The 27,781-nt window shown below is 36.7% G+C and overlaps 1 protein-coding gene across 3 annotated transcripts in view; it reads right to left on the bottom strand.

The window, feature by feature from the left end:
* MED13L (mediator complex subunit 13L) overlaps positions 1-27,781 on the bottom strand; it is a 282,905-nt gene that overhangs the window by 106,322 nt on the left and 148,802 nt on the right. For all 3 annotated transcript variants that reach the window (XM_070275415.1, XM_023647096.2, XM_023647097.2), the window contains one exon: positions 18,331-18,414. In XM_070275415.1, the coding sequence (XP_070131516.1) occupies positions 18,331-18,414 (84 nt within the window). The remainder of the gene's footprint in view (positions 1-18,330; positions 18,415-27,781) is intronic.

Below are 27,781 nucleotides of genomic sequence, written 5' to 3'. Positions count from 1 at the left end.
TTATGAGTACTAAATGAGGTGTTTATTTGACTAATAAACAAACATAACATATACCAGACATTTTTCTAAGCACTTTGTAAATATTAACTCATTTAATTCTCATAATAATCCATGAAGTAGGGACAATAATTACTTCTCTTTTACAGATAAAGTGAAACAAAGAGGTTAAGTAACTTTACTTGCCCAAGGTCACACCACGAGGAAGTGGCAAAGCCAGGGTTTGAATCCAGGAAGTCTGCCCTCAGAGGCCGTGCTCTGAAGCAGGACAATAAAGTGCCTCCCTAAGACCTAAAGCACTCACCCGGGACTCAGTATAATAAGGACTACGATCAACCACACAGTGCCCAGCTTACCACAGGAGCCTGCAGCACCCTAGAGGCCCAATTAAGATGATACACAAAACACACAAGTACTTCTAGATTACACTTACATAGCACAGAACTCTCTAAAGATACAAATTAATACTACTGCTTGAGGAATTTAAAAAGAACTCGCTATTGAACTACTTTAAATCACTCTCCCAGCACTGGGAACCTGGATTTTCTCTTAACATTGTTAAATAAATCTTACAAATAATTAGCCGTTAATATTTTGGTCCTATCAACATTTAGCATTCAATTTCAATCATAAGCTAGAGGTACTAATTTTTACAAGAAAGTACTCAAGTGTACTTTAATAAAAAGATTCAGAAGAAAATTAAATACAATATTTTACATTTACTTTTTTTAATAAAAGATCAGTATTATTTTTTCTGATTGATAGTGTAATATATGCCCATTGTAGAAAACTGGGAAATACCAGGGTATAGAGAAGAAAACAAGAATCCCTAGTAATTCAACATCATCTTTATTTTTCAATATAGTTTGAGACATTTAATTTTCAGATGATGACAGCTTCTTTCTTTCAATTCTGAAAACATGATATTTCATAAACCAAAGTAATTATCGTTAAGGTGCTTCAAAAAAGCAATGTTCTTCAAACAGGTGAGAAACATTACTCTACTCATAATTGTTTTAAATCATGAGTGCTTTCTCTACTTTTTACGCTTCATGTAAACTAAGTTCAGTCAACTGACATGATTGACGGAATGCAATTAACTCAAATGTTTTAAAAAACAATTTCAACAAATTTTGATAAAATGATAGTCGTGTTTAGAAACTGATTACTAATAAATGACAAACACTGAAATTAAAATTCATTCTCTTCCACAGTACAGATAAGCCCAAATAACTCAAGTGGTATCACTCAAGCATAACATGTTTTAGCTTGGTTCCAGATATGCCAACAAACTGGAACGGAAAACTAACTTTTGTTCTTCAAAGTACAGTGTCCTATGAACACGAACTTTCAGGCAAAACCAATACTATTTAGATGAATACCTATTTGAAAGGCACTTGTACTTTCAATTCATTAACATCAATAGCTCCCAAAGGCCAACCACAAAATCTAAGCCCCATAACAGCCAATAAAAGGAAGAAACAGTAGTGACAGAAAGTAGTCAGGTACACTGCCCTACTCCCCCTCTTCCCATAAAGGCTTACACTCATGTGTCGCTTAACGACGGAGACACGTTCTGAAAAATATGTCATTAAGCGATTTTGTAGCTGTGCAAAAACCATAGTGTGCTTACACAAACTAGAGGTACAGCCTACTGCACACTTAGGCTGTATGGTACTTACCTTTTGGGACAACCATTGTACATGCAGTCCGTTGACTGAAACGTCATTATGTGGTGCATGACCGCATTTGATATGATTTTATTTTATTCTCATTTACAGGGCAGATAAGACTATTTGTTCACCTTCCGATTTTCTAAATAGTAACAATCAATACTTAATGTTTAAACTGATCCTTTTAAATATCTTTTTGTCATTTTGAATCTGTTAATCAAATCAGTGAGCTTAAATAAATCAGATTAGTAAAAGCACTCCAATACTGTGGTGATTCAGTATTTGCATCAGTTTGGGGAAGTGACTCCTTACACCTCAGGAAACTTAACTTGCAAGTTTTCAGCTTCTTCACCTGATCTGATTTAATGTTAATCAAGCTAGCACTGGTTTTTAATATAGGCTCAAATGGGTTTCTAAGCAAGTTGATTCGTTATTTGAAGAAGCAGCAGGCTTGTCATTCTGCAGATACTCTTGATAATGACCCTTTATGCCCTGGTTTTTAGTCACTGTGTTTAAACACAGGAATATTTTCATCATATTTCATGAATAGTGATGAAACAAAGAAAGAACTCTTTAGATGAATTTTATAAAACCTCAGGGTTCCCATAAACTTCACATATGTCTACATACCCAGGGCTGACTAGCACCCTACAATAACCCGTATGCCAAATCTTGGCCAGTAAGCATTATTTGACGTGGGCCATGCTCTATCCCCCTCACACATCACCACTACCCGCACTACCACTTAGCTCCCAGCCAGCCTTCTGCCCCAAACTCCACACCCTCATTTCCAGCCGTAACTCCCTAGGATGAGGAGGATTACTGGCTTATAAATTAGCTCCCTGAAATATGCAGAACAGAGTTGTGACCTGATCTGAAATGTGTAGGATTAGATTTTTATTCACACTGGATGTTGCCTAACCAATCCTGGTTCCATTTTGCAACTCTGCACATTTGTAAAATTCCCCTTTAATTAGTACAAGCAATTGGAGGAAAAAGATTAATAGAAAACCTGGCGCTAGAGTGCACCCAACACTGCAGGACACAAGTCGACTTATGTCTGCTGGGAAATGCAGTCGGAACTGGATGTGCAAGACAACTGCTTTTGAGTCTAAGGAAAAACAGCTTGAGTCTCTGAGGACAGAAGGAAGCTGAAATCATAGACATTTATTATAGAAAGGTCCTTAAAAATGATCTGGTCTAACTCCTTCATTTTCTTGACAAACTGTGGTGAAGAATTAGTTTAAATATTTCAATCAAAATATTCCAGTATCTGCTCTGTGCTGGGTATTAGTTCATGGATTAGATTTCGTACAGAGACTCCTGCAGTACACACATGAAACCTGCCTGTTTAGGACACACAGTTCACTTTGAAGCCTATAAAATGAACTGACAGGCAGTTTGAACAGAAATCTAAGTCCTGGAACCACCTGGTAGGATTCAACATTGTGGCGCTCTATGCAAGTCACTTAACCTCTTATTTAACAAGCTAAGGGACCGACTGTCTTACCTCACAGGTCCTCCCAACTCCAATAACATAACAAATCAGATCCCTTTGTTCAAACAGATCAGCACTAAGTAGGTTGAAAGTCCACATTTGGAAACTAGGAAATTGAATTAAAACAGAAAGTGCTTAATTTTCCCTAATTTTATGGTATTAGAATCTTCTGAATAAAATATCAAAGAACACATAAGAGGCCACTCAGAGTGAATCTCTCTTGTGAGTGTGACAAGGGGGCTTGTGAAGGAGGTGAAGAGGGGGTTGCCTTCCAAACTGCCTGATTTTTTCACGGGCATGTATTACTTCTATAATTTTTCTAAAACAGCAATTTTAAAATAACTTACAAGGACTTAAATCACGGAAGGCAATGTGATGTAGCAGAAAGTACAATGAACTAGAAAAGGAGAGAAAAGATTTCCAGTCTGACTCTCTCTAGCTCTGTGACCTTGGGAAGTCTATTTGAGTTTCAACATTCTAGCTTTCTTATGAAAACAAAAATGAGTCTGCTCACTGTGTCACTATCCTGCTGGACTCAATTTTATATTAACTGGTCTTAGGTTACTTTTCTCTCATTTAGTCGTTCAGTGCACCCATCAACCACTGAAAGAACAGTAGGCATTTAACAAAAGTAAGAGAGAGTGCAAATTAATTTCCCTATAATGAAAATAATTTTGCTGAAGAAAAAGAGAGAAGAGATAAAAGATAAACTTGGTGAAAACCCAAAATCCATTACTGAGAAAAGTAAATAAATATATATTCAGACCTTGAGCTCAAGGTTTTATTAGAACGCTTTCTAAACATATCTCAGTAAAGTGATTAAATAAAAAAATTATTCTCAATCACACAAACTACAACTCTGCTGGGGTTACGATATTGTCTTCTGCTTCTTATTGATTGATGGGGCATACTTTCTGTCTCTACATACTAACTCAATTATTGATCTACCTAATGATGGATCTGAATGCATGAAATTATTCTTTGCAGCTTAATATCCATCCTATATCAGAGAAAAATAAGGTTTGCTATCGCATTTTTCTTCCTAGCTTTGTGTGACCAATAACAGGGTCATGTGATCATCAAAGCAGCCTTCTCTTAATTTATGATTAATACGTACCTCTTCATTGTAGTTTTCTCCCATTTTACATCCCTTGAATAAAATATGATGTTAAATATTAAAACAAAGTCTCCTTAAGCATTTAAGCTATGCTCAATTTTTGAACTTAAAAGAATGCTCGTTTCTTACACCTCACCTAACGGATAAAATGAAAAAGAGGGGAAAACAACATTTTTTTCCTCCCTAATTCTATGTTTGGCTAAATGCTACAAATAAATTGTATCTTTTAACTTACTATTAAGCACCAAACAGTCACTGACTATTTAGGCGAAGCTTCAAGGAGCAGACAGAAAACCTCACCTCTCTGTACCCGAGTCTCTAGTCCTTTGATCCAAACATTCAAATTGATCTGAGATACCTGACTACACTAAAGATTTCCATTTGACAGCTCTAGAGGAAGACGCAAACCACATGACTACACAAGGGGGCCCTTGACAGAGGAGCTTCCAGCTCAGCCCCTTAGGACAGGTGCCCTGACCATTGCCTATTAACTGGGAGAAGGTGCAAGGATGGGAACTTCTTTCTTCCTCCTAAATATGCATTCAAATACCCTACTTGGGGCTTCACTGTGCAAGCAAGGTTCCTAACGGAAAAGCATGATTAGGAATCTCCTTCAAAGTCTTGAACACTGCCATCTCTGCAGTCTTCTTTCTGTCTGGTCTCCACAAATAGTTTTTCCATTGTTTGCAGTAAGACTTTCTAGCCCAGGAGCTAATTTTAGTTGTTTGTTCTTTATTATTTCACACTTAACATTGAGCCTCTACATTTTCACTTTCTCTCCCTTTTTCATTTTTCAGAGGAAGACAGTACTGATTATTTGCTTGCTGAGATCAAGGGCAAGAGCCTTGGAAGCAAACTGATTAGCTCTGTCTCGGTAGCAGTGGGACCCTGGGCAAGTTACTTACTTATTTCTCCATGTCTCAATTCCTTTAAGTAAAACGAGAACTATCACTAATTTAACAGACTGCTGTGAGGAACGACAAGACACCAAGTACCTAACAAGCAGTATGCATAAAGGTCCTGCCCTGCTAGCAAATGCGCTCTTAGCTCTAGCACTTTCTACCTCTGTGTTACTGAAATTCTCTAGATCTCCATTTTCTCATCTGTAAAACCAAATAACACAAAGCTCCAGGTATGTAGTGAATACTGAAAATAATTTATGTAAAGCATTTAGCAGAGTATCCCAATAAATGTCAGTCCTAACTCAGAAATACTAACTCTCTTTCCTTCCAACTTGAAGCAGTGCTACCGAGTATCTCTAACATACTTGCTTTTTATCCTCTCATTTGAACTGGGCTTTCAGCACACATCCAAACCTGTACTGTGGGCTCCAGGAAGCATGACTGCCTTTCTGCTGGTGCCTTTCCCTCAAACTTGAAGCAGATGCCAACTGATTAAACCCACATGGAAAGGCTATAGTGGCACAAGTGAGCACTATAAAGACATTCAGGTTAACACTCTCACAGGTTTTAGGTGCTTCTCAATTGCAATAATGGGAGATCAACTCTACCTTCAAAAAAGTTAACATAAGAGGTAAGAGCCTGCAGACTGTAAATGCCAAAATCCTTGGCAGGAGACAAAATAAAATAATACAAAAGACAATAACTAAAAACCATGCCATGTTAACGAAATCTACAGAAGCAAGGAGTCAAGAGCAAGACGAAAAGTCTACGCATGAATCGCCATAATTTAGAGGCCAGTTTGGAGTGGGCCCTCAAAGAAGCCTTGACTTTTCTGAGGTTGTTTTTTTTTTTCTCTTAAGCTTTTTAAAAATCTTTAACTCTCAAGATAATGCTTATCTGTGGTTCTGGATTTTGCAATTCTGAAATTCTAACGAGCAACTATTTTAATTTTTTAGTCATTACTAGAACAAGGTACGTCTCTATCCTCAGAAACTATCACAATTCATCTAAGCTTCAATACTTCAGAACTTTATCAGGGTTCTAAACTTGGTATATTGATGCTACATGCTTTGGATTCCCAGAGCATACTTTTTGCCCACATCTGTTCACCGAAAAACCACTATGGCATAAGGCAGTACACTGCCCAGAAGCAGAATTCACTCGTGGCAGCTCTCCACCACTAACAACACCTAGACCGTCTGCAGGTGTTTCTGAGTACACGCACACGACTTCAGTCACATGCAGACCCTACAAGGCAATTAATGCACCGTCTTTTACACATCTTGGGCCCTAGGCAGAGAGAAAGAGATGTAAAAGAATTTCTATGTAACTCTCTGGACCACACGGGAGTCCTGGTACTACAAGTTCTCTCTCACATCTTCCTTGCTGCTATGCACACACTTGCTCTCCAGTGGGCCAACTCTCTCCTGGAGACACCATTGTCACTTGTTGTTATTGCTGTTTTTCTCTCGATGATTCTACCCCAAGGCACCCAAATCTGAGGTCTGTCAAAACACATTTAACTTCATGAATCTTTCCCCTCCACTAGAACCCCCATCAGTATCTCCCAGTTTTCACCTCTAGCACTGATTATTTCACAAACCAAGACACTAATTAGACACCGTGTCTTACCTCTAACTGCTTCAAGTGTTTATGTTACCTTCCTAATACTACTAACGTTCTTTGGCAGAACTTTGTCAAGTTATTTTACTCATGTCCACCAAATGTCAAAGTAAGATCATTTTAAAAAAACACAAAAAAACTATCGTTAGAAAAGCGACTCACAGAATATAGATAACAAATAAACTCTGAAATCAGCACATCTGATCGAACAAATGTTCAGAGTGAATATAATGCATGTTTTTGCTTTCAAATAGTTCATAGTCCTATCTGCATATATTTGGAGAGATCTTCAACATATCATCACTATCCGTTAAGTAAAATAAAGCAATGCAACAATGGGTAGAGTATGTATACCATTCAATACACTATCTGTACAGAAAAGGGAAATACATACATATACACTTGCATATGTCTGCATAAAGTAATATCTGGAAAGATAAAAAGAAACTGATACTAGGATTTAATGCTAGAAGAGAACGTGGCTAACTGGGCAAGGAGCGGAGAAGAGACTTTTCTATCTATACTATTTTGTGCTGTTTAAATTCTATACTATATACATGTATTTATCATTCCAACTAATAATTTAAATAGGATAAAATAATTACTTAGAGGGCTTGTCTGTTGAAGACATTTTCAGATATGTACATTTTAGTGAATTAACACAAGAATTAAAATGCTCTGCTGTGAATCCTCCACTTTTTAGCTGTGTGGATCTCAGCTAATCACTTAACCTATCTGGACAGCAATTTTCCTCTTAAGGGCAGAGGGAAGCAAAGTGAGGCCCAGGGCCAATTCCATCCTGTCACCTATTTTTTTGTCAATAAAGTTTCATTGGAACAATCTTGCCCATTTGCTTACATACTGCCTACAGTTTCTTTCATAGAACAATGTCAGACTTGACCAGTTTTGACAGAGACCATATGCCCTGTAAAGCCAAAAATATTTACAAAAGTAAGTTATTTATTTCAGAGATGTACACCATACTCTGACATAAAGCCTAAATTCTAGATTTTGAAATTATAAATAAGAAACAAAGGAGGGGAGGCAGTGCGCTACACTGAAATTGATATAATGCTTTAAGACCACTGAAATAAAGCTCAAAATTCTCCAGTTTATAGTCCAATTTTTTCTTTAAGTGAAACTTAACCTCTATCGTTATTTTCTTTTAATCTCAGCTAACACAGAAATACTTTAGCCAACTGTCTTCAAATATACATACTAAGGGGTTCCTTTGTTTTCTTACACTCTCAGTACCAGACACCACTTTGTAAATGATACTTGTCAATTTCAGTGGTACGTAATAATCCTTCAAATAGTGCCCAACAACGTTCTCTCTAGACTCTACTGTGTGCAACCAACCAGAAAGGCCTCCTTCTTTCTATAAGGCATGTTAAGATCTCAAAATGTGTTGAAGCTGTTTCTACTAACAAGAATTGCAACTCACCGGCCAGCAACGGGGGACAAAGTCCAACAGGGTAACATATCCTTCCTACTAGGAATACTTGAACTAAAGGAACCATCACAAAGAGCCCAAATGCTCAAATGTAAAACTTGAACAAACCAATCATTCGATAATAAAGAATGCTGAGGAAAAACTCATGTAAAACTGATAATGAGAAGAATCGAAGATTTTAACACATTTATAACATATAATATTTTAAAGGATTTAAGATAACAATGGTAAAGATAATGTTTCTGTTTTATGACATAACTCAATATTTTATGTTAGATGACTTGTAAGACCTCATTTTCCATTTTGATCCTAGAGTAAACTAAATAGATTAACAACGGAAAGAAGTATGCTCCATTCAGTTCAACCAAACCTGAAATACCCTTTGTACTAGAAATTGTAACAGACGTTGAAGAGAACAAAAGGAAAAATAATCATGCACACTGGATACCAAAGTATGATTCTCTTTTAAAGATTCAATTTAGGAATAATGTAGGAATGAGCAAAGGAGGAAGGAGATTAAATTCTCATCTTCCTCAGTACAAATTCAAGAGAAGAATAAAATTTTAAAAAATAAAAACAAAAAACAAGAGTAGTAGTAACAACATGCTATTAATAAATTTAGAAGTAAAATGTCAGGAAAAGACAGCTAGAAAAGTTGCCTCAGGGAAGCAGCTCAAAGAAGAGAGATCAAAGTTAACTTGAGTTGCAAGGTAAGACAGAAGAGTGGGGGAAAAAGAAGGAGAAGAAGAGAGAAAAGGACTCTAGACTATACTAGGATCGTGAAGGGCAACTCTGGCTGGACAAAGAGGCTTCTACTGGGGACCAGGTATGCCAAACAAAGTTTAGGTAACATCCTAAACACAAGTGACTCCATATTATGTTCTTATATGGGAGAGTGTCTCACCTAAAGTAGTATAACAAAACCACATACAGGGCAGAGTGACTAGAAACAGGAAAAACTCCAAGTCAGAAGACCCAGACAGGCAGAAGACCAGATATGAAGCTACAACAGCAAGGAGGCTTCACAGTTACAGAAGTTAATTTCACCTTAGCACTCACATCTTGCCATATTCTTTAACCATAAATATTAAGCTATTATACTGCAACCTTATACAACTGCTAATAAAACCCTAAATGAAGTATATTATCACACTCTATTGAGAGGTCCTCAGATGCAAATTTAATATCACCACCTCCACTACTAGCGCAACCAAGCACCATTACAACCACCACCACATGTTAGGTTCTGTGCTAGCCACTTTACGTATGCTATCTTATTTAATCCTAAACCATCTTAAAAACAATCTCCATTCTACAAAAAAAGCAAATCTAGGCTCAGTAATTTTAAGTAGAGGACTCTATTTGGTTCGTTCTTTGCCCTTGTCGCCTCCTGGACTTTCCTTCCTCTTACTCTCCTCTCATTTCTCATCCTACCTCATTCCCTAAAGGAAATTAATAAGAACTGCATAGGAACATTTTTATAATGTTTTAAGAATGTCTCAGAACAAGGCTTTATACAAATGCCAACTCAGAAGAGAAATAATGAAGATCTTTCACGCCTTTAAATTTTTAAAAACACATTTAATGTTTATAAATTTGGGGGCTGAATCTATAAACATTAACACCTTAAAACAGTATACAGTACAAAGTCATTAATAAATCAAGAAAAATTCACATCAAACACTGGAATCACTGAGAAAATAGGTATCATTTCTTTAATCAATTAAGTAAAATATTAAAATGAAAGTCTCCTACCACAAAGTGAGTCAGCCCCAGAGGCTGAACAATCCCATTTTAATAGACAAACAATGTCAATCTAAATGAAGCACAGCCTACAGCAGGGCATCAAAGCCATGTGAAGTTTCCTCTTCAAACACTCCCCAGGTTCCTCTTCAGGTACTAACAAAGCAGCTCCTTCCAAACCAACACCGCTCTCCCTCCAAAAAGGAACAAGCATCAATTCAGAGGAAAGTATTAAAATCTGCTACAATACTAAGTTACCAAATGCAGGCACTGACGGTTTCCCTTTTGTTGTTGTTGTTTTTGTCTTTTGTTTTGACACAACTTTTAGCATGAGGGCCAACTGAACCACACAGGATAGCTAAAACCGACAGAAACCCCACCTCCAGTCTTACTGGCTTAAAGAACCAAAGGATTAGGTTAAAAAAAACCCACCACGTCCAGGAAATGAGAAAGGAAACCCTGGAAAGAAGAGGAGTCAAAGATAAGAACTCTGCTCAAGTCTCTGGGTGAATTATGTGCCTGGCAGACCTAGCCCAGCTAAGACTAAATCAGTGCTTCTCAATCAGGGGCAATTTGGCCTCCCACGGGACATCTGGCAATATCTGAAGACATTCTGGGTTGTCACAACTGAAGGAGGAGGGTGCTACTGGCATCGTGTAGTTAGAGGCCAGAAATGGTGCCAAGCATGCTACAATGCACCAGACAGTCCCCTATAACAAACAATATCCAGCCCATAATGTCAGGAGTCCTGAGGTTGAGAAACTATAGGCTAACAACAGTCAAGAGATTTTACCTGCTACCCAACACAGGAAGCAAAGAGTTTGGAGTTTTGAGTACAACTAAAGTTAACTATCTGCTTAAAAAAAGCAAAAACAACTAAATCAATATTCTTCAGAGAAATATAACAGAATCCAGAGTCTTTATATCATTTACAATACCCAAAATATAATTCAAAATGATTTAGCAGATGAAGAAACAGCAAAACCTACCCCATAAACAAGAGAAAAGACAACCCACTGGAGATAATCCAGACATTTTATTTATTACCCAAGATTTTACAGCAATTATTGTAATTATGCTTAAGGACATAAAACAAAATGCGCTCATAATGAATAAGAAAAATAGAAAATCTCAAGTGAGAAATGGAAATGATAAAAAAGATCCAAGAGAAATTGTGGGAAAATTACCATATCAAAAATAACATACACATTAGCCAATTATTTTTAGTCTTAGTGCTTCTTTCAGAATCTGTCTTCTTTTATGTCCATGCCGTAATGATTTTCACTACATCTTGACTATAATTACATCAAAACTAAATGGAGGTGAAAAGCATGATATCTTTTAAACAACCATTTATTAGAAAACCAATGGTTTACCTAAATGTGTCATGATAATATTATACCTTTTAATTAATAATTAAATTAAATATTAATAATCTAGGTAGTAGAGATATATAGTAGACTATAACAAGAAATTATAGATAATCTCAAGAGCCTCATATTTTTGAGCCATTCTGGAGAACTAATTTATGCTTAGTGTGGCTGAAATTTTCCAATTTAAAATTAAGAAAATGTCCCCCTATCTCCTTCACAAATAGTCTACAAAGTCTCATTTTGTAAATAATGACATAATAGATGTGTTAATGAAAAAAAAATAGTACTATAATAAAAATAGGAGCAGTCATTTCCCTTAGACATGTCTGTTTTTACCCTGCCATAAAAATTTCCCACATACTATTGATATGCCATGAGAAATTATGAGTGGAAATTACCTTCCAGGTATATATATTTTTATGCTTTTTCTAAACTCTAAGACACTTCAGCAAAGTACCTTGAATTAAGCTACATTTACAAGGCAGGAGACATATAAGTACTCAATTTAAAAAGCAGTTAATTTCCAGAGAAATCAGTTTCATTAATCTATGAGAATAATCTAGTCGATATACTATGATATACTTCTATGGTGCTTAGACTAAGTCCATAAGGTTTACATGATCAGAGAGACATACTATGACTGACATCCTAAATGAGACAAGAGACATGACCAAATTGAACAGTACTTCCTTCACACTACCAAAATGTTAATAATTTGAACCTCTACTCATTCAGGTCCTGACCCTTTAGTTGACTTTTTTCCCACAAGGGAAGTGGCCTTGAGCTAAGACATCTTAAGCCAAGTTTAAATAGGTGGTCAGCTATGTTATAAAACTAAAGGACACGTCAAATTAACTCCCACTTGGTACCTAAAATTTCCTCTCCCCTCTTCCTAATATGACTATGAACATCATTACTGAAGTTAACACAATCTCTTTCTCCAGACATGTTCTTTAAAATTTTATACCCTTTGGAAGAATAATAGCAAATCCCTTGGATTGGTGGATAAAGGAGTTACTTTCTGCTTGAAGCAAAACCAAACACAATGAAGACAATATGCTCCTGGTGGTAGAGAAAGAAAGAAGTAAAAATACATACAGATACATATACGCATACACACACCCCCCTTACACACACACACGGAAAGAAAGAAGGAAAGAGATACATGTGGACATGTCTAGATTTAAAATTTTCCTAGAATCAGAGAATCTGGAAGATGAAAGACAAGGCAGCTAGAAATAATAAATGCTAAAACTAAAGTCCAGAGGGATTCAGTAAGTCCCACAAAGTCAAATAGTTAATGGAAGATCGTCCATATTTCTGCATGGATGGTCTGGCCAACAAGGAGAGCTTTGTTTTCAGCTTAGTTTTAGTCCTCTATCAGGAATAAAAAAAGGAATTACAAAAATGATATTTACCCAACCTCTCTAGTATGTTAAAAACAAGGTATATCTCTTACTGTAAAGTGTTTCAAATCCTTCTTGAAAGCAGACAGTATATATTTAAATATATTTTATTTTAAAATAAGAAAATGAATTATTGATGTTGAGGATATAAGTTTTTATTGTATACTTCTTAGACCACCAAGAGCAAAAATGAAAACTAAAAATTAATGGTGATAGTTTCTTTTTGGTTATTAAGGAAAAAGAAGAGAAAGAACAAAAAAAAAAACAAAAAGGGCTACCTGGAAAACATATAGCTGTTTAACTGTCATCACCTCTGATTCAACTGGTCCTTCAATTTAACATTCTCTCTTCTATGCATCATGTTTATGAAAGTACAAAGCCTGGTATATGACAGACCCTTTTAAAAACCATAGAGAGTTATCACTTAATTTTACCACAGGCTCTTATTAAATGTTTGTCTCTTCCTTCCTACATGCAACAGATTTTCACTTTGCAGCTACCTGTAACAAATACAGCAAGAACTCTACATTCAGTATCTTCATTACAACTCCCATTTGTAACTCAAACTACTACAATCTGAAATTCACTCCAGTGAAGCTGCTCATGTTGTAGTCACCACGACTACATAACTGCCAAATGCAATAGCTCCTTTAGTATGCATTTTACATGGCCTCCATGGCACACACAGCTGACTGATCCCGAAACAATCCATGGTCTTAGTGACACCACTCCTCCTGGTTCTCATTGCCCATTGGCCTTTCTTAGTCTCCTTTACGGGTTCCTCCCCCTCTGCCCGTCCTGTAAATGCTGACGCTCCCCAGGACCCTAACTTCATCCCTCTTCTCACTTTGCACAGTTTTCAAATATACTCAAGTGACGAAATATATAATATCTCTTGATATATCTTCCATCAGCTAAACTAGCAGAAAATGACTATATATTTTATAGATTTACCAAAAAAATGCTGTAAAACTATTATGCATGGTAAGTCCAAAGTGTTCCATTAATATTCTCTTATGGATTTCCCATAACTAGTCCTTATTAACATATAAGTCACAAAAGGCACCACATATGCAAAGTAAATTTATGAGGAAAACTGAAAAGTTACCACTATAATCTTATTTTTCTGCACTAGGAAGAGATTCCCTTGACCTTTCACACTAGAAGTATCTGTTTACAAGTCAGCTTACCCTCTCCAGGAGGGATCTCTTTCCCTGTCTGTTCATCTTTGCATCTCTAGAAGGAAACACAGATGACTGGGCTAAAACAAGGAGAGGACAGGAAAGAGGAGGACGGGGAGAAAAGTGAGAGGGGGAAAGAGAGGGGAGGGTGAGGAAACAGAGGGAAGGGAAATTTTAAAGCACTAAAAAATAGTCTCCTACATCCAAATATTTCATCAGTTATACAAAATCCATTTTTTACCATTAAAACCAAAAGGCATGGGTATTTCTTCAATATGTATGTTAGGTAGCATAAGAACATAAAAAAAGAAATAATTCTAGGGGCCGGCTCCGTGGCCGAGTGGTTAAGTTTGCGCCCTCTGCTGCGGTGGCCCAGGATTCAGATCCTGGGCGCGGACATGGCACCATTCGTCAGGCCACGCTGAGGTGGTGTCCCACATCCCACAACTAGAAGGACCTGCAACTAAGATATACAACTACGTACAGGGGGGTTTGGGGAGACAAAGCAGGAAAAAAAAAAAAAAGAGAAAGAATTCTAGACTTAAGAGTAGAGAAAAGTTCCAAATGAAACAGTATAAAAGCAGTCAAAATAAGGTATTTCCAATTCTCTGTGTGTGCACATGCGCACATGTATCAGCTGACAGCACACACAAAAGTAATCAGAATATCTGAAAATATGTGAGGCTATCTGGAGTATCATCCAAGAGCAGGGCAGATTTGCCCATGAGGAAGAGATGGCTAATTAATGCAGAAGATGCACCAGCAGCTTGGTCTTTGTGTTAACTCAGCTACTGTAACACCTGATACCAGAAAACATCAAAGGTCCAAACTGTTTGCTAAAAATGGCATTCAAAGACTAAAGAATACAGACTTCAAATTCTGAGGTAATCAAATGTGGGCTGCAACTAGATTAAAGTAGAAAACGAATACCTTTCCAATAGAAAGAACCTCTGTGATTTGAATAATTTCTAAATTATTTTAGAAGAATATATTTTTCACTGGTTTGTTTTTAATCATATTCTGGAAGCAAAGGCTTTTTCAAGTTCAACATACTTTAGAAACCAGCAATTCTGTTATGTTTGATGTTAGTTGTCACAATTCTGTGGGATAAAGCTGAAGTTTTCTTCCCCATTTAACACATTCCCAAGGATATGAGGAAGAAAAGACATCTTACTATAGGAAAAACATTATATGAATAAATTTATTTTATGTTTCTGGGCCTGCCTGGTCAAATACATATATATATATATATATACACACACACACACAATAACTTTTCTAAAATTATCCTTAGCATCATCTCTTATCAAATATTAACACCTTTTTAAGACTTCATGAGCAAATGGTTTCATTCTGCTATCAATACAGAGAGAAATTATAGCTCAAGAAATTATACGCTATTACTCCAACATGTGAAACCTATTCATCAATATATTCATTTGTCCCCACTATTGGGATAACTTTAGCTACATAAAATATGCAGTGTGTTAGGTTGTATTTTCAAATTATTGAACAAATGTATCATATGTTAGTATTACTTTATACTTAGAATACTATTCTTGAAAATATATTCCTTTTATTTGTATCTAATGGTGTCAAATAAGAGCATTCCTAAAAACATTAATTTGTACCTACAATTTGTTTAGCACTGGGCAGCAAATTTTCCTCTCCATTGGTCACTAAATTGATATGCACACAAAACAAAATTAAGATTAAAGAAAATTTATTTTTGGTTTTTCTCAACTAAATTATAAACTAGCCACACAAATTATCTCATTTAATCTTCACAATAACCTTCTAAGATAGTAATTACCAATATCAACTCAATAGCAGCAAAAAACGAAAGTTTTGAGTCCAGAAAAAACTACACAACTTGTCCAAAAGCAAGCAACTTGTAAAGAGAGATATGGGATGTGACCACACATCTTCTAATTCTAAATGCCCTCCTCCATAGCATCACCCTGTCCATCCAAAATGACTTCGCCACTAGGATCTTGTTCCAACATCCCAAAAGAGGTTCTATTTTCCACTCAGAGAATAAAAGTAGAAAAGTCATGACAACTAAAAAAGTTGACTATAGCAAATGCCAACTTTTTAAATTTAATCTTTGATTTAAAATTTTTGTTAATGTCTTCTAAAATATTTTTTCAAAATCACTAACATTTCTACACTACAAGAAAACAAAGTTCTACATTCAATCATGAGTATAAAGTCTAAAAATAATAAAATAATTCAATTTCATTCTCGGAAATCAGTAGCCTCCTAGTCATACAAAATCAAATTTCCAAATATATTACAGGTATTATTTCATCTGGTTTGCTAAACTTAACAAGACTTTTGGGATCAAAATGAAGTGTAAAGATATACAAACTCTTCATAAAATAGATAACTACATTTGACTTTTAAACATTATTTTTTACTATTAAAATACCAATTTCTACTCCTTCAATTCCTATTTTATTTCTACATTTCCTCTTCATCCTCAAATTCCTATCAAATCAATCACACAAATGCCTGTTATGTGTTGATCAAAAGTTTTAGGACTGGCTCAGTTAGTCCACTGGTGACCAGCTGTGAGAATGCACACTAAGCATGGAGAGGCAAACTAAGAATGGTAAAGATCACTGTGGTAAAGTAGCTCTGTAGTTAACCATTCAGACTCATAAACACAAAAACCAAAACTTCAGCCACTAAGAAAACCTAAGTCCTCTGTAAATTTAAGGAGAACACTAAGATTAAAAAAAAAAAATCCATGAGACATATGCATTAGGTTAAACCAAATATAAATAAAAGAAAAGAAATTCCTCTTCCATCAATCAGAGCACTTGTCAACAAAATCACGCTTTTGCACACCCACGCAAACTCGGACCTTCCTAAAAGCATTAGCACCCCTTTCAGGCAAACAAGAACATGCAGTCAGGTGTCGCTTAACGACAGGGATACTACACACCCAGGCTCTATGGTGCTAATCTCACGGGACCACCGTCACATATGCGGGCTGTCATTGACTGAAACATCACTATGAGGAACATACTGTACATAATACCTACGTTTTATTGAAATAGAATTTTTTATAAATCCTAAAGGATTTTAAATGTACTAAAAAGGGAAAATATTACAAGGAATTTCATAGCGATTTGGCAAAAAAAAGCCATTCCCTAATTTGTCTGATTTGAAAAAAGAAATGCCAATTTTCATAAATTACGTTTGGTTAATGAGGAGAATCCACAACCACTTCATCAAAGCTTTAAGAAATACAGGTTGGAGAGAAGGCTGCTAATTAACTCTCTGGTAGGAACAGGGAACTTAAGAAAGTAAAGGTTCCAAAAGAGACAGGAGTTCCAGTTGAAATTCTGGCAAAGTACGTAAAAGATCTAAGCACAAGCCTACCATATAAGGCTTCAAGAGCTCTTATTTGCATCCTGGAGCTGGGATCCCTAGCTTAGGACAAGTTCACAGACAGTAAAATAGGATCAAGACAGTGTACCCTGCTCTCCTGAAATGAAACAGTCTCCATCAACTTATGATACTAATTAAGTCTATGCTGTGTTCAGAGGTAAGTGAGGTAAATATTCAACTTTGAGGGTTTTGGGTTTTTTTGCTGAGGAAGATTCGCCCTTAGCTAACATCTGCCACCAATCTTCCTCTTTTCTTCTTTGGTTGAGGAAGATTAGCCCTGAGCTAACATCCATGCCAATCCTCCTCTATTCTGTTTGTGGGTTGCCACCACAGCACAGCTGACAAGTGGTATCTGTCTGCACCTGGGATCCAAACCAGTGAACGCGGGCCGTCAAAGCAGAGCACGCAAACTTCACCACCACACCACAGAGCTAGCCCTGAGGGTTTTGGTTTTTGATTCTTGTTTATTGATCTAAAACTCTATGCTTGTTTAATATTGAGGAATGCCTTTAAAGCCATGTTTATAATAAATGATGGTTAAAAGTTTAGGATTGTTTAGAGAAGAAATCCACGGTCCTGGTTTGACTACTGTCAAAGATGTGTTGACTGACTTTGAAAGCTCATCAATCAGTTCTATAAAAGCTGTCACTACCTGAATTCACTTGACTGTTTTTAAAGTTATGCCATATAACTCTTTAAGGAAGAAAGATAAAGAAGGATAACGAAAACAACAAAATAGAACATTTCATTTCCTAATAGTGTGGTAATACTGGGCTTAGACATGGGTTATGGACAATCATCTTTCTAGTGCAATTTTTAATATTCCACAAAAATTTAATAATACAGTATTTAATAACATTATTAGAAAATAAATAAATAAGCTGCTTCTCCCACCCACCTCTTCCCCAAAGATAGTCATGGTCAAGTAAAAGAAATCAAAAAACAAGAGTGTTAAAATGACTCACCTTTTGTTGACGGGCTTTTCATCCTTTTCATAGGGTCGGACAAACCACTTCCCAATCCTAACGAAGTTCTTATCCATTAGGCACCTACAGTAATTACACCCAGAATTACTTTTACAGTTTTAATACAACTTAGCAAGTCACTGAGTCAACAATCACAGGTGAGATACACCATTGAAAATAAAAACATCACCAATTAAACTGTCAAAATGTTTTCTTATCACTTAAAATTTTTTTGTTATACTTACTGAAAGAACTTTCTGACTTCAGGCATACAGTTTTATGACATATTATTCCTGCACATGTAAAAAAATGAAGCAAAATTGATTGGTTGATCTATTCCTGAAATGTTTTACACTTTTCAATTACTTCAAATCCAATCACACTACTGCATTATTTTAATTCTTGTGTCATCAAGAATGGTGGGAATGCAGGCAGCATTTCTTAAGAGTACTTCAGAGATATTCTTCCAAGTCACTGCAAGCCATTTTGCAAGTTTTAATGCTGGCTCTTCCTTGCTTGGCATGTGATAGGCAATTCTTTAGCAAGGATCTCAGTAACAAAAACATAGCATAGCCTCTTCTACTAAGGTATTTTCCGTTAGTAGGTAAGCTAAAGCTCTTGGTTACGGCTTTGTAAGAAAACAAGGAATTGCAATAATTTCTTCAGTAACAAATATTTGCTTTCCTCCTAAGTTGTGCCTCACTTGTGTTTCCATGCCGTTTCTCGCACACTGTTTCAATGTCAAATCACAGAGTAACCTTTCTGAAGACATGTTAAGTGGCAATTAAACTCAACTCGTATAATACCAAAAATACACACAATTCAAATGAAGTGACAACAATATAGACAGCTATGACCAATTTCACTTGTGTGCAGGCAAATGACAACTATATCATAATTGTGATCTGGCCAATTGTGAGATGCCATCATCTGTAAGGAGTATGCCTGATTTTAAAAATATTCAAATATGAGAGAAAAGGTGCATACTGAAATTGATAAAATACAGTAATCACTAACATTATTCAATGAGATGACATATTTTGTAAGAAAAGCTGTAAGAAAGCTGGGTGTAATTCTACACAAGGTTCTACCTACCAGTGAAAGAGAGGAATAACAATTCTTTATTCAATATTCAGGCAATTCTGCACATGGCTTTTGCCTCTATCATTTCCACACCAACAAGGAGCATGGAAACAATTCAAGCCTTCACCCAACTCATTAGAGATTAGTTGGGTTAGTAAATGGCAATAGTTTCTGTTGGCTACAATTTAACTCGCTATGGGCAGAGCCAATCTGGATCACTGTTACATCAAAAAGGCACTGTCATCAACTGGTTTTATTTTGATAATGAATTTCTACAACAATCTTCCTGTTTATAATGAAGGAAATCATTTTCAAAGCAACCTCATCTGTTTTCCTAAAATTGCTTTCAGAGTTCACTTGCTTTTCAGGTTAAAGACTATGTGACTCCATTAAAGGTAGAATATGAAATATGGAATACCCAAAAAGGTAAAAGCACCAAGCAGCAAAACTGAAAAAGTATTGCCACAGTTTATCCCCTATCAAAGACACTTAATTGTATTTTTTGCTAGACTACATACAGATATTTCCACTGAAAAGCTCCAGTGTTTGATATCAGGTTCCTTCCTTCAGTAACACCACCAATATCCAGTACTAGAATCACTACGACCACCATCATCACATTTGATTACCAGGCACAGCATATCATTTAATTCTTGTAAGAATTATAGGAGATAGACGTTACAATGTCAATTTTTTCTTTAAAGATTTTATTTTTTTCCTTTTTCTCCCCAAAGCCCCCCAGTACATAGTTGTATATTCTTCGTTGTGGGTCCTTCTAGTTGTGGCTACAATGTCAATTTTTATACATGAAGCAGCTGAGGCGGAGTGAGAATGTCACCTAGACAAGGTCACACAGCTAATGAACAGCAGAACTGGGATTAAGCCCAGGTATATCTGATCACAGAGCCAAGACACTGAACTATTACCATAAATGGACTCCTATGCTATCATATTTCCTCAATTCTTTCCTCTTTCTTAAAATCCAGATGCATCCTGTAATTGATGGGTCTATTTAACGTTTCTTTAATCTCCAAATGATGTTGTTAAATTGACGGTATATCTGGTGATAATTCTTAGAAGAAAAGCAATAGGGCATGTAACAGGTACAGAATCACATCAAACACTAAACACTTCTACTGACATATCCTCCCTTAATAAATACCTCCCTTAATAAATATCACTGTAAATAAAGTATTCATTCCTTCATATATGTCTTGAAGGTCAGAATTCAAAAGAATCATTTATTCAGTAACAGAGAAAACAAGAGGAATTTACAGTTTATGGATAGGAAAAAAATCCAAGGCTTGAGACAGTATAATATACAAGATAAATAGACAAAATCTCTCTGACTAAAGAGGACAATGTATAAAGTTTGTTTCAAAACCCTTGTCCTTCTATGAAGTAAAAGTCACAAATTCTACCTGCTGGTTTCATTCCAGAACAAAGAAACTTGGGGTTGAGGGGTGGAGGAGCAGCACTGAGCCAAGACCACTCAAGGACAAAGGCAAAAGGCAAAAAAGCTAAGGAAAACGCTATCTGAGAGTCTAACTCTCTGTGCTAATGGATCTCCTGGAGTTTCCGCTGTAGATCACACTTCTTTGTCAGGCAATGTCAACAAAAGGTTATCACTAATACACAGAACAGTCATGGAAACTACCGATCCTTCAATCTGAAACCATCTGGTTCCAAACGAGAGTCATAAATGACTTACGTGATTTTCAACTGCTAATTAGTTTCCATGTGCTCAGTGATTTCCTACTCATTGAAAGGAAAACATAAGAACACAGAATTGCACTGGATGAGGTAATGTTTTACTCAGTTTTCTAAGTAGTGGATTTGCAATTGCCTTATCTCTGCATAAGCGAGCAGTCACAGTCATGTCAGCAGTGATGTGGCAGAAAGTCAGCAAAGTCATCAAGTACCTTAGAGAAGGTTCGGACCAAATTAGTCAAGGTGCTGAGTACTGTACTCCCTTTCTCTGCCCTGCCCCTCAACCCAATAGAGAATTCACTGCTCAGTTAGATGTCACGATGAGTAAGTATGAGGGGGAAGTTTCTTTTTACCCAAGAAACAGGTAAAAAGAAGTCAGCAATTATCAATATCAATTTCTATACTCTTCAATCACCTATGTCTCAACTTTGGCTGGTCCAAAAACCAAACTTCACTCACTTACACATACACACCCACACCCCCCCCCCACACACACACACACAACCAGGTAGCACAGAAAGTATTTCCACCTGCCGTTTTGTACTTTGCCCTGGAGGAAAGGCGAGAGGAGGGGGTATGTTTTGCTAAGGAAGGCAGTTCTCCCACCTGACCGACACCTGGGACTATGCTGGCTCCACAGGACACTATACTGAGGTTCCAAGCCCTTGGTTCTCAATCACTCTGGGGTCATGATTCTATGGTAAAAATAATCTAATGGAAGTTATTACAGACTCTTTCTCCTGAAAAATGCGTGGAAGAGTAAAACATTGCATACAATTCCACAGGATTGGTGAACTCTCTGAAGCAGATCCTAGATTAAGAACTTCTGTACTAAATATTACCATTAATCACTATTAACCCTGCTTTGGCCTGGAATTCCTTTTTTGTCCCACTCTATCCCTTCCTCCTCTGACTTAATTCTGTTCATCTTTCCTATCCCAGATCAGCCTGCCCAGTATGCTAACATTTACATTTCAGCACTTTCACCACTGAGTTGTAATGATTCATTTCTGTGGCTTCTTTCTCCTAAGAAACTATGCACAATTTAGGCGCAGGCACTGTATCTATCTTATTCACTGACAATATCGAACAAATATAAATGTCTGTTATGTTCTATGCTTCATATTCTGCTCCATATTGTAGGTGCTCAATAAATATCTGAGAAATGAATGCTATACACCAAGGAGTATTTTCTTATTCAACTATAATACTGTTATTCTTCTTGTTTGTAACCACTAATCATGGACAGTGTCATACTGTTAATTTTCTTGTGTGTATGTGTGCTTGCTAGTGAGACACACAATGTTTGAGGAAAAAGATCTGCAGGTTTCACTTTTTTATAGCCCATCACCTCTCACTCCAGACTAAAATCACAGCACATACTCAACATGTAGGGAATCACATAAATACTAAAACTGTTCTGGAAGACCAGCACTTCTGCCCAGATGCTTTTATTATATGTGAAGAACAGAAATAAGGAAATCTTTTTAAGAGAGATAATTCTAAGATATAAAAATTAAAGAATATCAGAAACATAATTTTCCCTTTTTATACTCTATTAGCCTTTATTTTATTATTTTTGAGGGACAAAATTTATATTTAACTTGAAAAATAAACCTAGCAGACATACTCCATGCGCTGAAAATTACTTCAAATCAACATCATCAATAGTGCTAAGAATACATTACCAGTTAACCCTGGTTGTCTACTCAGTAACCCCAGTCACTATCATTGAGATTTTCAAAATCACCTTACTATTAAGGTATAATATAATTCTGTAAAGTAGTACAATATTATTTTGCAAGATCACTAAGTGATTCCAGATTTATAAAACGTTCCTTAAGCAACAGTTCTAGGAAAGAATTTCTCTTTAGAAATAATTCCCAGCCCCCTACCATCTCCCAGAAATCACTGTTTCAAGAAGAAAAGAAACAGCTGCTGAAAAATGAAAATGAAATCAGGTTTTGTGTGCATGTGCACACATAATGTTTCTGTGTCATGCCATATGGCTCTAAATAATTAAGTACAAGAGAAACTTGACTGGGAAGTCGGTAAGCCCCAATCTCTAATCCCAAAGCCACGGGCAGACCTCATGTATGATTACAAGAGCAACAGCAGCAGCCACAGCCTAACTCAGCAAGCCACTTCCCAGATGGGATAGTTGAGAAGTTTAGAAGGGAACCACAAGTGGCTCTCGCTCCTTTGGTGTCACTCCAATTAGGTAGGTATGACAGTTTTCACAGACTAAAAAGTCCAAGGATGGTGTTCCTCTACCACACCCTTAACCAAACTGTACCTTAATGTTACCACCTAGTTAAGGAGTTGCTCAGATAGACTAAACTGTATACAAGTCCATACCGGAGTAGCCTCGCCAGCATCAAAGCCTTTACCTTACCACTCCAATCTATATCAAACACATACGCAAAGAGGTCTCCCTCCTAGAAACTGCAGTGCTCCCAATTCCCAACCAAATAAAAGAAACCTCTATGATGTAGCGGCTAAAAAGTCTCTTTCACCTGCTCCCTTCTATCTTCATGACTTTGGGCTCCTACTGTGCCTGAGGTGATGCTATGTCCTCTGGCCAAGCAAACTCTATTATTTCCATCCTTTCCAAAATCTCGGTAAGGTTAGCTTTTTGGTACACTAAGCCTCACCTGAAACATCAATTCTAATGCAATTTGAAACAACCATAGCTCTCCTCTAGTTCCACACTTTTAGTGTCCAATCCCATTCTCCAACCACAAAACCAAAAAATTTAATTTTTTAAAAATTTAAAGTCTTGATCCTTTCCCTGTCCTAAAAACACTAAATACACATAGAAATATAAACTGATTAATTTTAATTTTAGGGTGAATATGTTTCTCTCTAGACATTTATAGTTAGTTATCTACTTTCATTCACTTGTGTCTATAATGTTTGTAGCGTCTCTTACTTTAAAGCATATGCCCCTTGGTCTAAAGATTCATTTTCTTCCTTCCTTTAGAGAACTGCACACTGTCACAATTCAATAAAATAGGGATTTACTGATTACTCATTTCCTGCTCCTGTTATCACATTATACCCAAGGACTCTCAATGTTGCAATGTTCTATCATCATTTCTTCAACTAGGGCTATACCTACCACCATGCTCTACTGAATATATTTATTATTTTGAAATCTTTGGGCCACCACATTCAAGAACAGTGCTCATCTGCCCTCTGAGGATCACCTCTATTGGATCGCAAAACAGGACATTGAAAGCTAGTAATTTATAAATATGTTACAGTCATACACTGCATAATGACAGTTCAGTCAACAGCGGACTCCATTCCAACAGTGCTCCCCTAAGATTAGTACCACAGAGCCTCAGTGTGTAGTACACTATACCATCTAGGTTTGTGTAAGTGCACTCTATGATGCCTGCACAATGACAATCACATAATGAAGCATTTCTCAGAACGTATCCCCCTCGTTAAGAGACACATGGCTGTGTGGTTATCCTAATTATAATTCTAATTTTCTTCATGTTATTTTTACTGTACTTTTCCAAATAAGTATCTTCACTCTAAACACCAACTCTTTGGCAAACCAAGAAGCCTTGGGCCAAAGGCAACTGTACAGCTGTGTTATGAACTAATGTGGGGTGAATATGCTGACAATCCATGAGGAAAGCAGCACCAGTGGACTACTCTGAAGAGTCATTATGTTTCACACATGTAAAATATCCACAGATTAAAGTCTCCCTAAGAGAGCAAGGACAGGACAGAGCAAAACAGCTTCAAAAGACCCATGTAATCTATTGTGCACAAATCAATGATTTGTATTTTAGAGGAAAAAAATCTTTTCATCAAAATCAGCTTATGTGGGGCAACAAAAGACCCCGAATTGCTAAAGCAATCCTGAGTAAGAAGAACAAAGCTGGAGGCATCACAATCCCTGATTTCAAAACATACTACAAAGCTACAGTAATCAAAACAGCATGGTACTGGTACAAAAACAGGTGCACAGATCAATGGAACAGAATTGAAAGCCCAGAAATAAAACCACACATCTATGGACAGCTAATCTTCAACAACGGAGCTGAGGGCCTACAATGGAGAAAAGAAAGTCTCCTCAACAAATGGTGCTGGGAAAACTGGACAGCCACATGTAAAAGAATGAAAATTGACCATTCTTTTTCACCATTCACAAAAATAAACTCAAAATGGATCAAAGACCTAAAGATTAGGCCTGAAACAATAAGTCTTCTAAAAGAGAATATAAGCAGTACAGTCTGACATCAGTTTCAAAAGAATCTTTTCGGACACCATAACTCCTCAGATGAGGGAAACAACAGAAAGAATAAACAAATGGGATTTCATCAGACTAAAGAGCTACTTCAAGGCAAAGGAAAACAGAATTGAAACAAAAAAACAGCCCACTAATTGGGAAAAAATATTTACAAGCTACTTATCCGACAAAGGGTTAATCTCCATAATATATAAAGAACTCACACAGCTCAACAACAAAGAATCAAAAACCCAATCAAAAAATGGGCAGGAGACATGAACAGACATTTCTCCAAAGAAGATAGAAGGATGGCCAATAGACACATGAAAAGATGCTCATCATCACTAATCATCAGGGAAATGCAAATCAAAACTACACTAAGATATCACCTTACACCCATTAGGTTGGCAAAAATATCCAAAACCAAGAATGACAAATGTTGGAGAGGTTGTGGAGAAAAAGGGACCCTCGTACACTGTTGGTGGGAATGCAAACTGGTGCAGCCACTATGGAAAACAGTATGGAGATTTCTCAAAAAGTTAAAAATAGAAATACCTTATGACCCAGCCATCCCACTACTGGGTATCTATCCTAAGAACCTGAAATCAGCATTTCAAGAGTCCCATGCACCCCTATGTTCATCGCAGCATTATTTACAATAGCCAAGACGTGGAACCAACCTAAGTGCCCAGCAACTGATGACTGGATAAAGAAGATATGGTATATATACACAATGGAATACTACTCAACCATAAAAAAGGACAAAATCATCCCATTCGCAACAACATGGATGGACTCTGAGGGTATTATGTTAAGCGAAATAAGCCAGACAGAGAAAGACGAACTCTGTATGACTCCACTCATAGGTGGAAGTTAACATATAGACAAGGAGAACTGATCGGTGGTTACCAGGGGAAAGGGGGAGGTGGGGGGAGGGCACAAAGGGTGAAGTGGTGTACCCACAACATGACTAATAATAATGTACAACTGAAATTTCACAAGGTTGTAAACTATCATAATCTTAATTAAAAAAATGAGCTTATGTGTTTTATTCTAAAAACTTAAGAAAAGTAAAGTATACTAGCACACATAATGCCAATTTGACAGCATTATGCCAGACATTTTAAGTATTTCTACAGAGGTACAAAAGCAAGATTTTCATAAGTCCCGTATGTGGTGCAAATCACTGAGGCCATCATAAAAACTCTGGGTGATATGAACTGCAGACATTTCCTGGCTTCATTTTTAAAAGCTTTTCAACTCAATGTCTTACTTCATTTAGATAGAAATAGGTGAGAAGGATATGGTATATTATAAAAACCATACCAATTATAATAACATAAGAGTAATAGCCACTAAACCTGCAATAATAAAAATGCCAAATGAAGAAACTCCTGAAAAAAGACTGCAGGCCTTTGTTTTCCATAATCTATTCACAGACAAAGTACATTTCCATTAATGAGGAGTGTGAGACAACCTAAACTTAAAATACAGAGTGCAACCTTTGAGAAGTTCATTAAAATACATAACAAAATCCCACTCAATTGCAAAGGCTGATGAAGAACAATCTGAACTAGTACATTATTAGAAAGAGAGAGAGAGAAATCGGGGGGGGGGGGGGGGGGAGGAGAAGAATCAATTCAAATTAGCAGAGATTCTACATAAGTAAAACCAAATTAATGGTATTTTATCATCCTGGGCATCGTGCCAAAAAAGGATAATCAATCATTAAGAAAACAAGAAGCACACTTACTTTCTCAGAAGAGAGGAAAAATAAGCACGACTACATGATCTAAAACTATAAAACTTGGAAGACCTAAACCTTCAGATACTGAAATTCTGACTAAAAAATTACAAATGAAGAAAATACCAAAAGAAGCCAACATGCCTCAAAGTTTTTAAAGACATGTCTAAATCCATCCATAACTGTGTTTAGAGGCATATCTGTGTTTGGGTAATATTGCCAGCACCTGTCTGGAGGACAGACTCTTAACAGTGAGAAGACCTCATTAAGAGGTATGGTAGATTGTATCCTTTCCCCAAGTATGTGCTCTACCTCCCTGTCCTGCTGACATCAAGCTTGGCCATGTAACTTTGGTACCTTCCGCTGATGGATACTACTTTCTCATCCATGTGACTGTAAGTTTGGTGGTAAATGTCTGGCCAACGAAATGTAAGCAGGAATGCCATACACCACTTCTGAACAGAAGCTTCAAGGGGCTATTTCATATTTCGCCATTGCTCTTTACTCTCTACCAGGAACCCAGCAAGTCTTTGAAGGAGCTACCCCACTGACACGACTGCCACCTGGAGAGAAGAAGCTATAGGGCAGTGCTGCAGTAAATCACACTGCACAAGCAACAGCAGCAAGAGATCAACGTCAATTGTTTTAAGATAGCAAGATCTTTC

Source organism: Equus caballus, chromosome 8 (genome assembly GCF_041296265.1).
Source record: "Equus caballus isolate H_3958 breed thoroughbred chromosome 8, TB-T2T, whole genome shotgun sequence".
Taxonomy (NCBI): domain Eukaryota; kingdom Metazoa; phylum Chordata; class Mammalia; order Perissodactyla; family Equidae; genus Equus; species Equus caballus.
The sequence above is the reverse complement of the archived record's forward strand: the minus strand, read 5'-3'. Positions and strand labels throughout refer to the sequence as shown.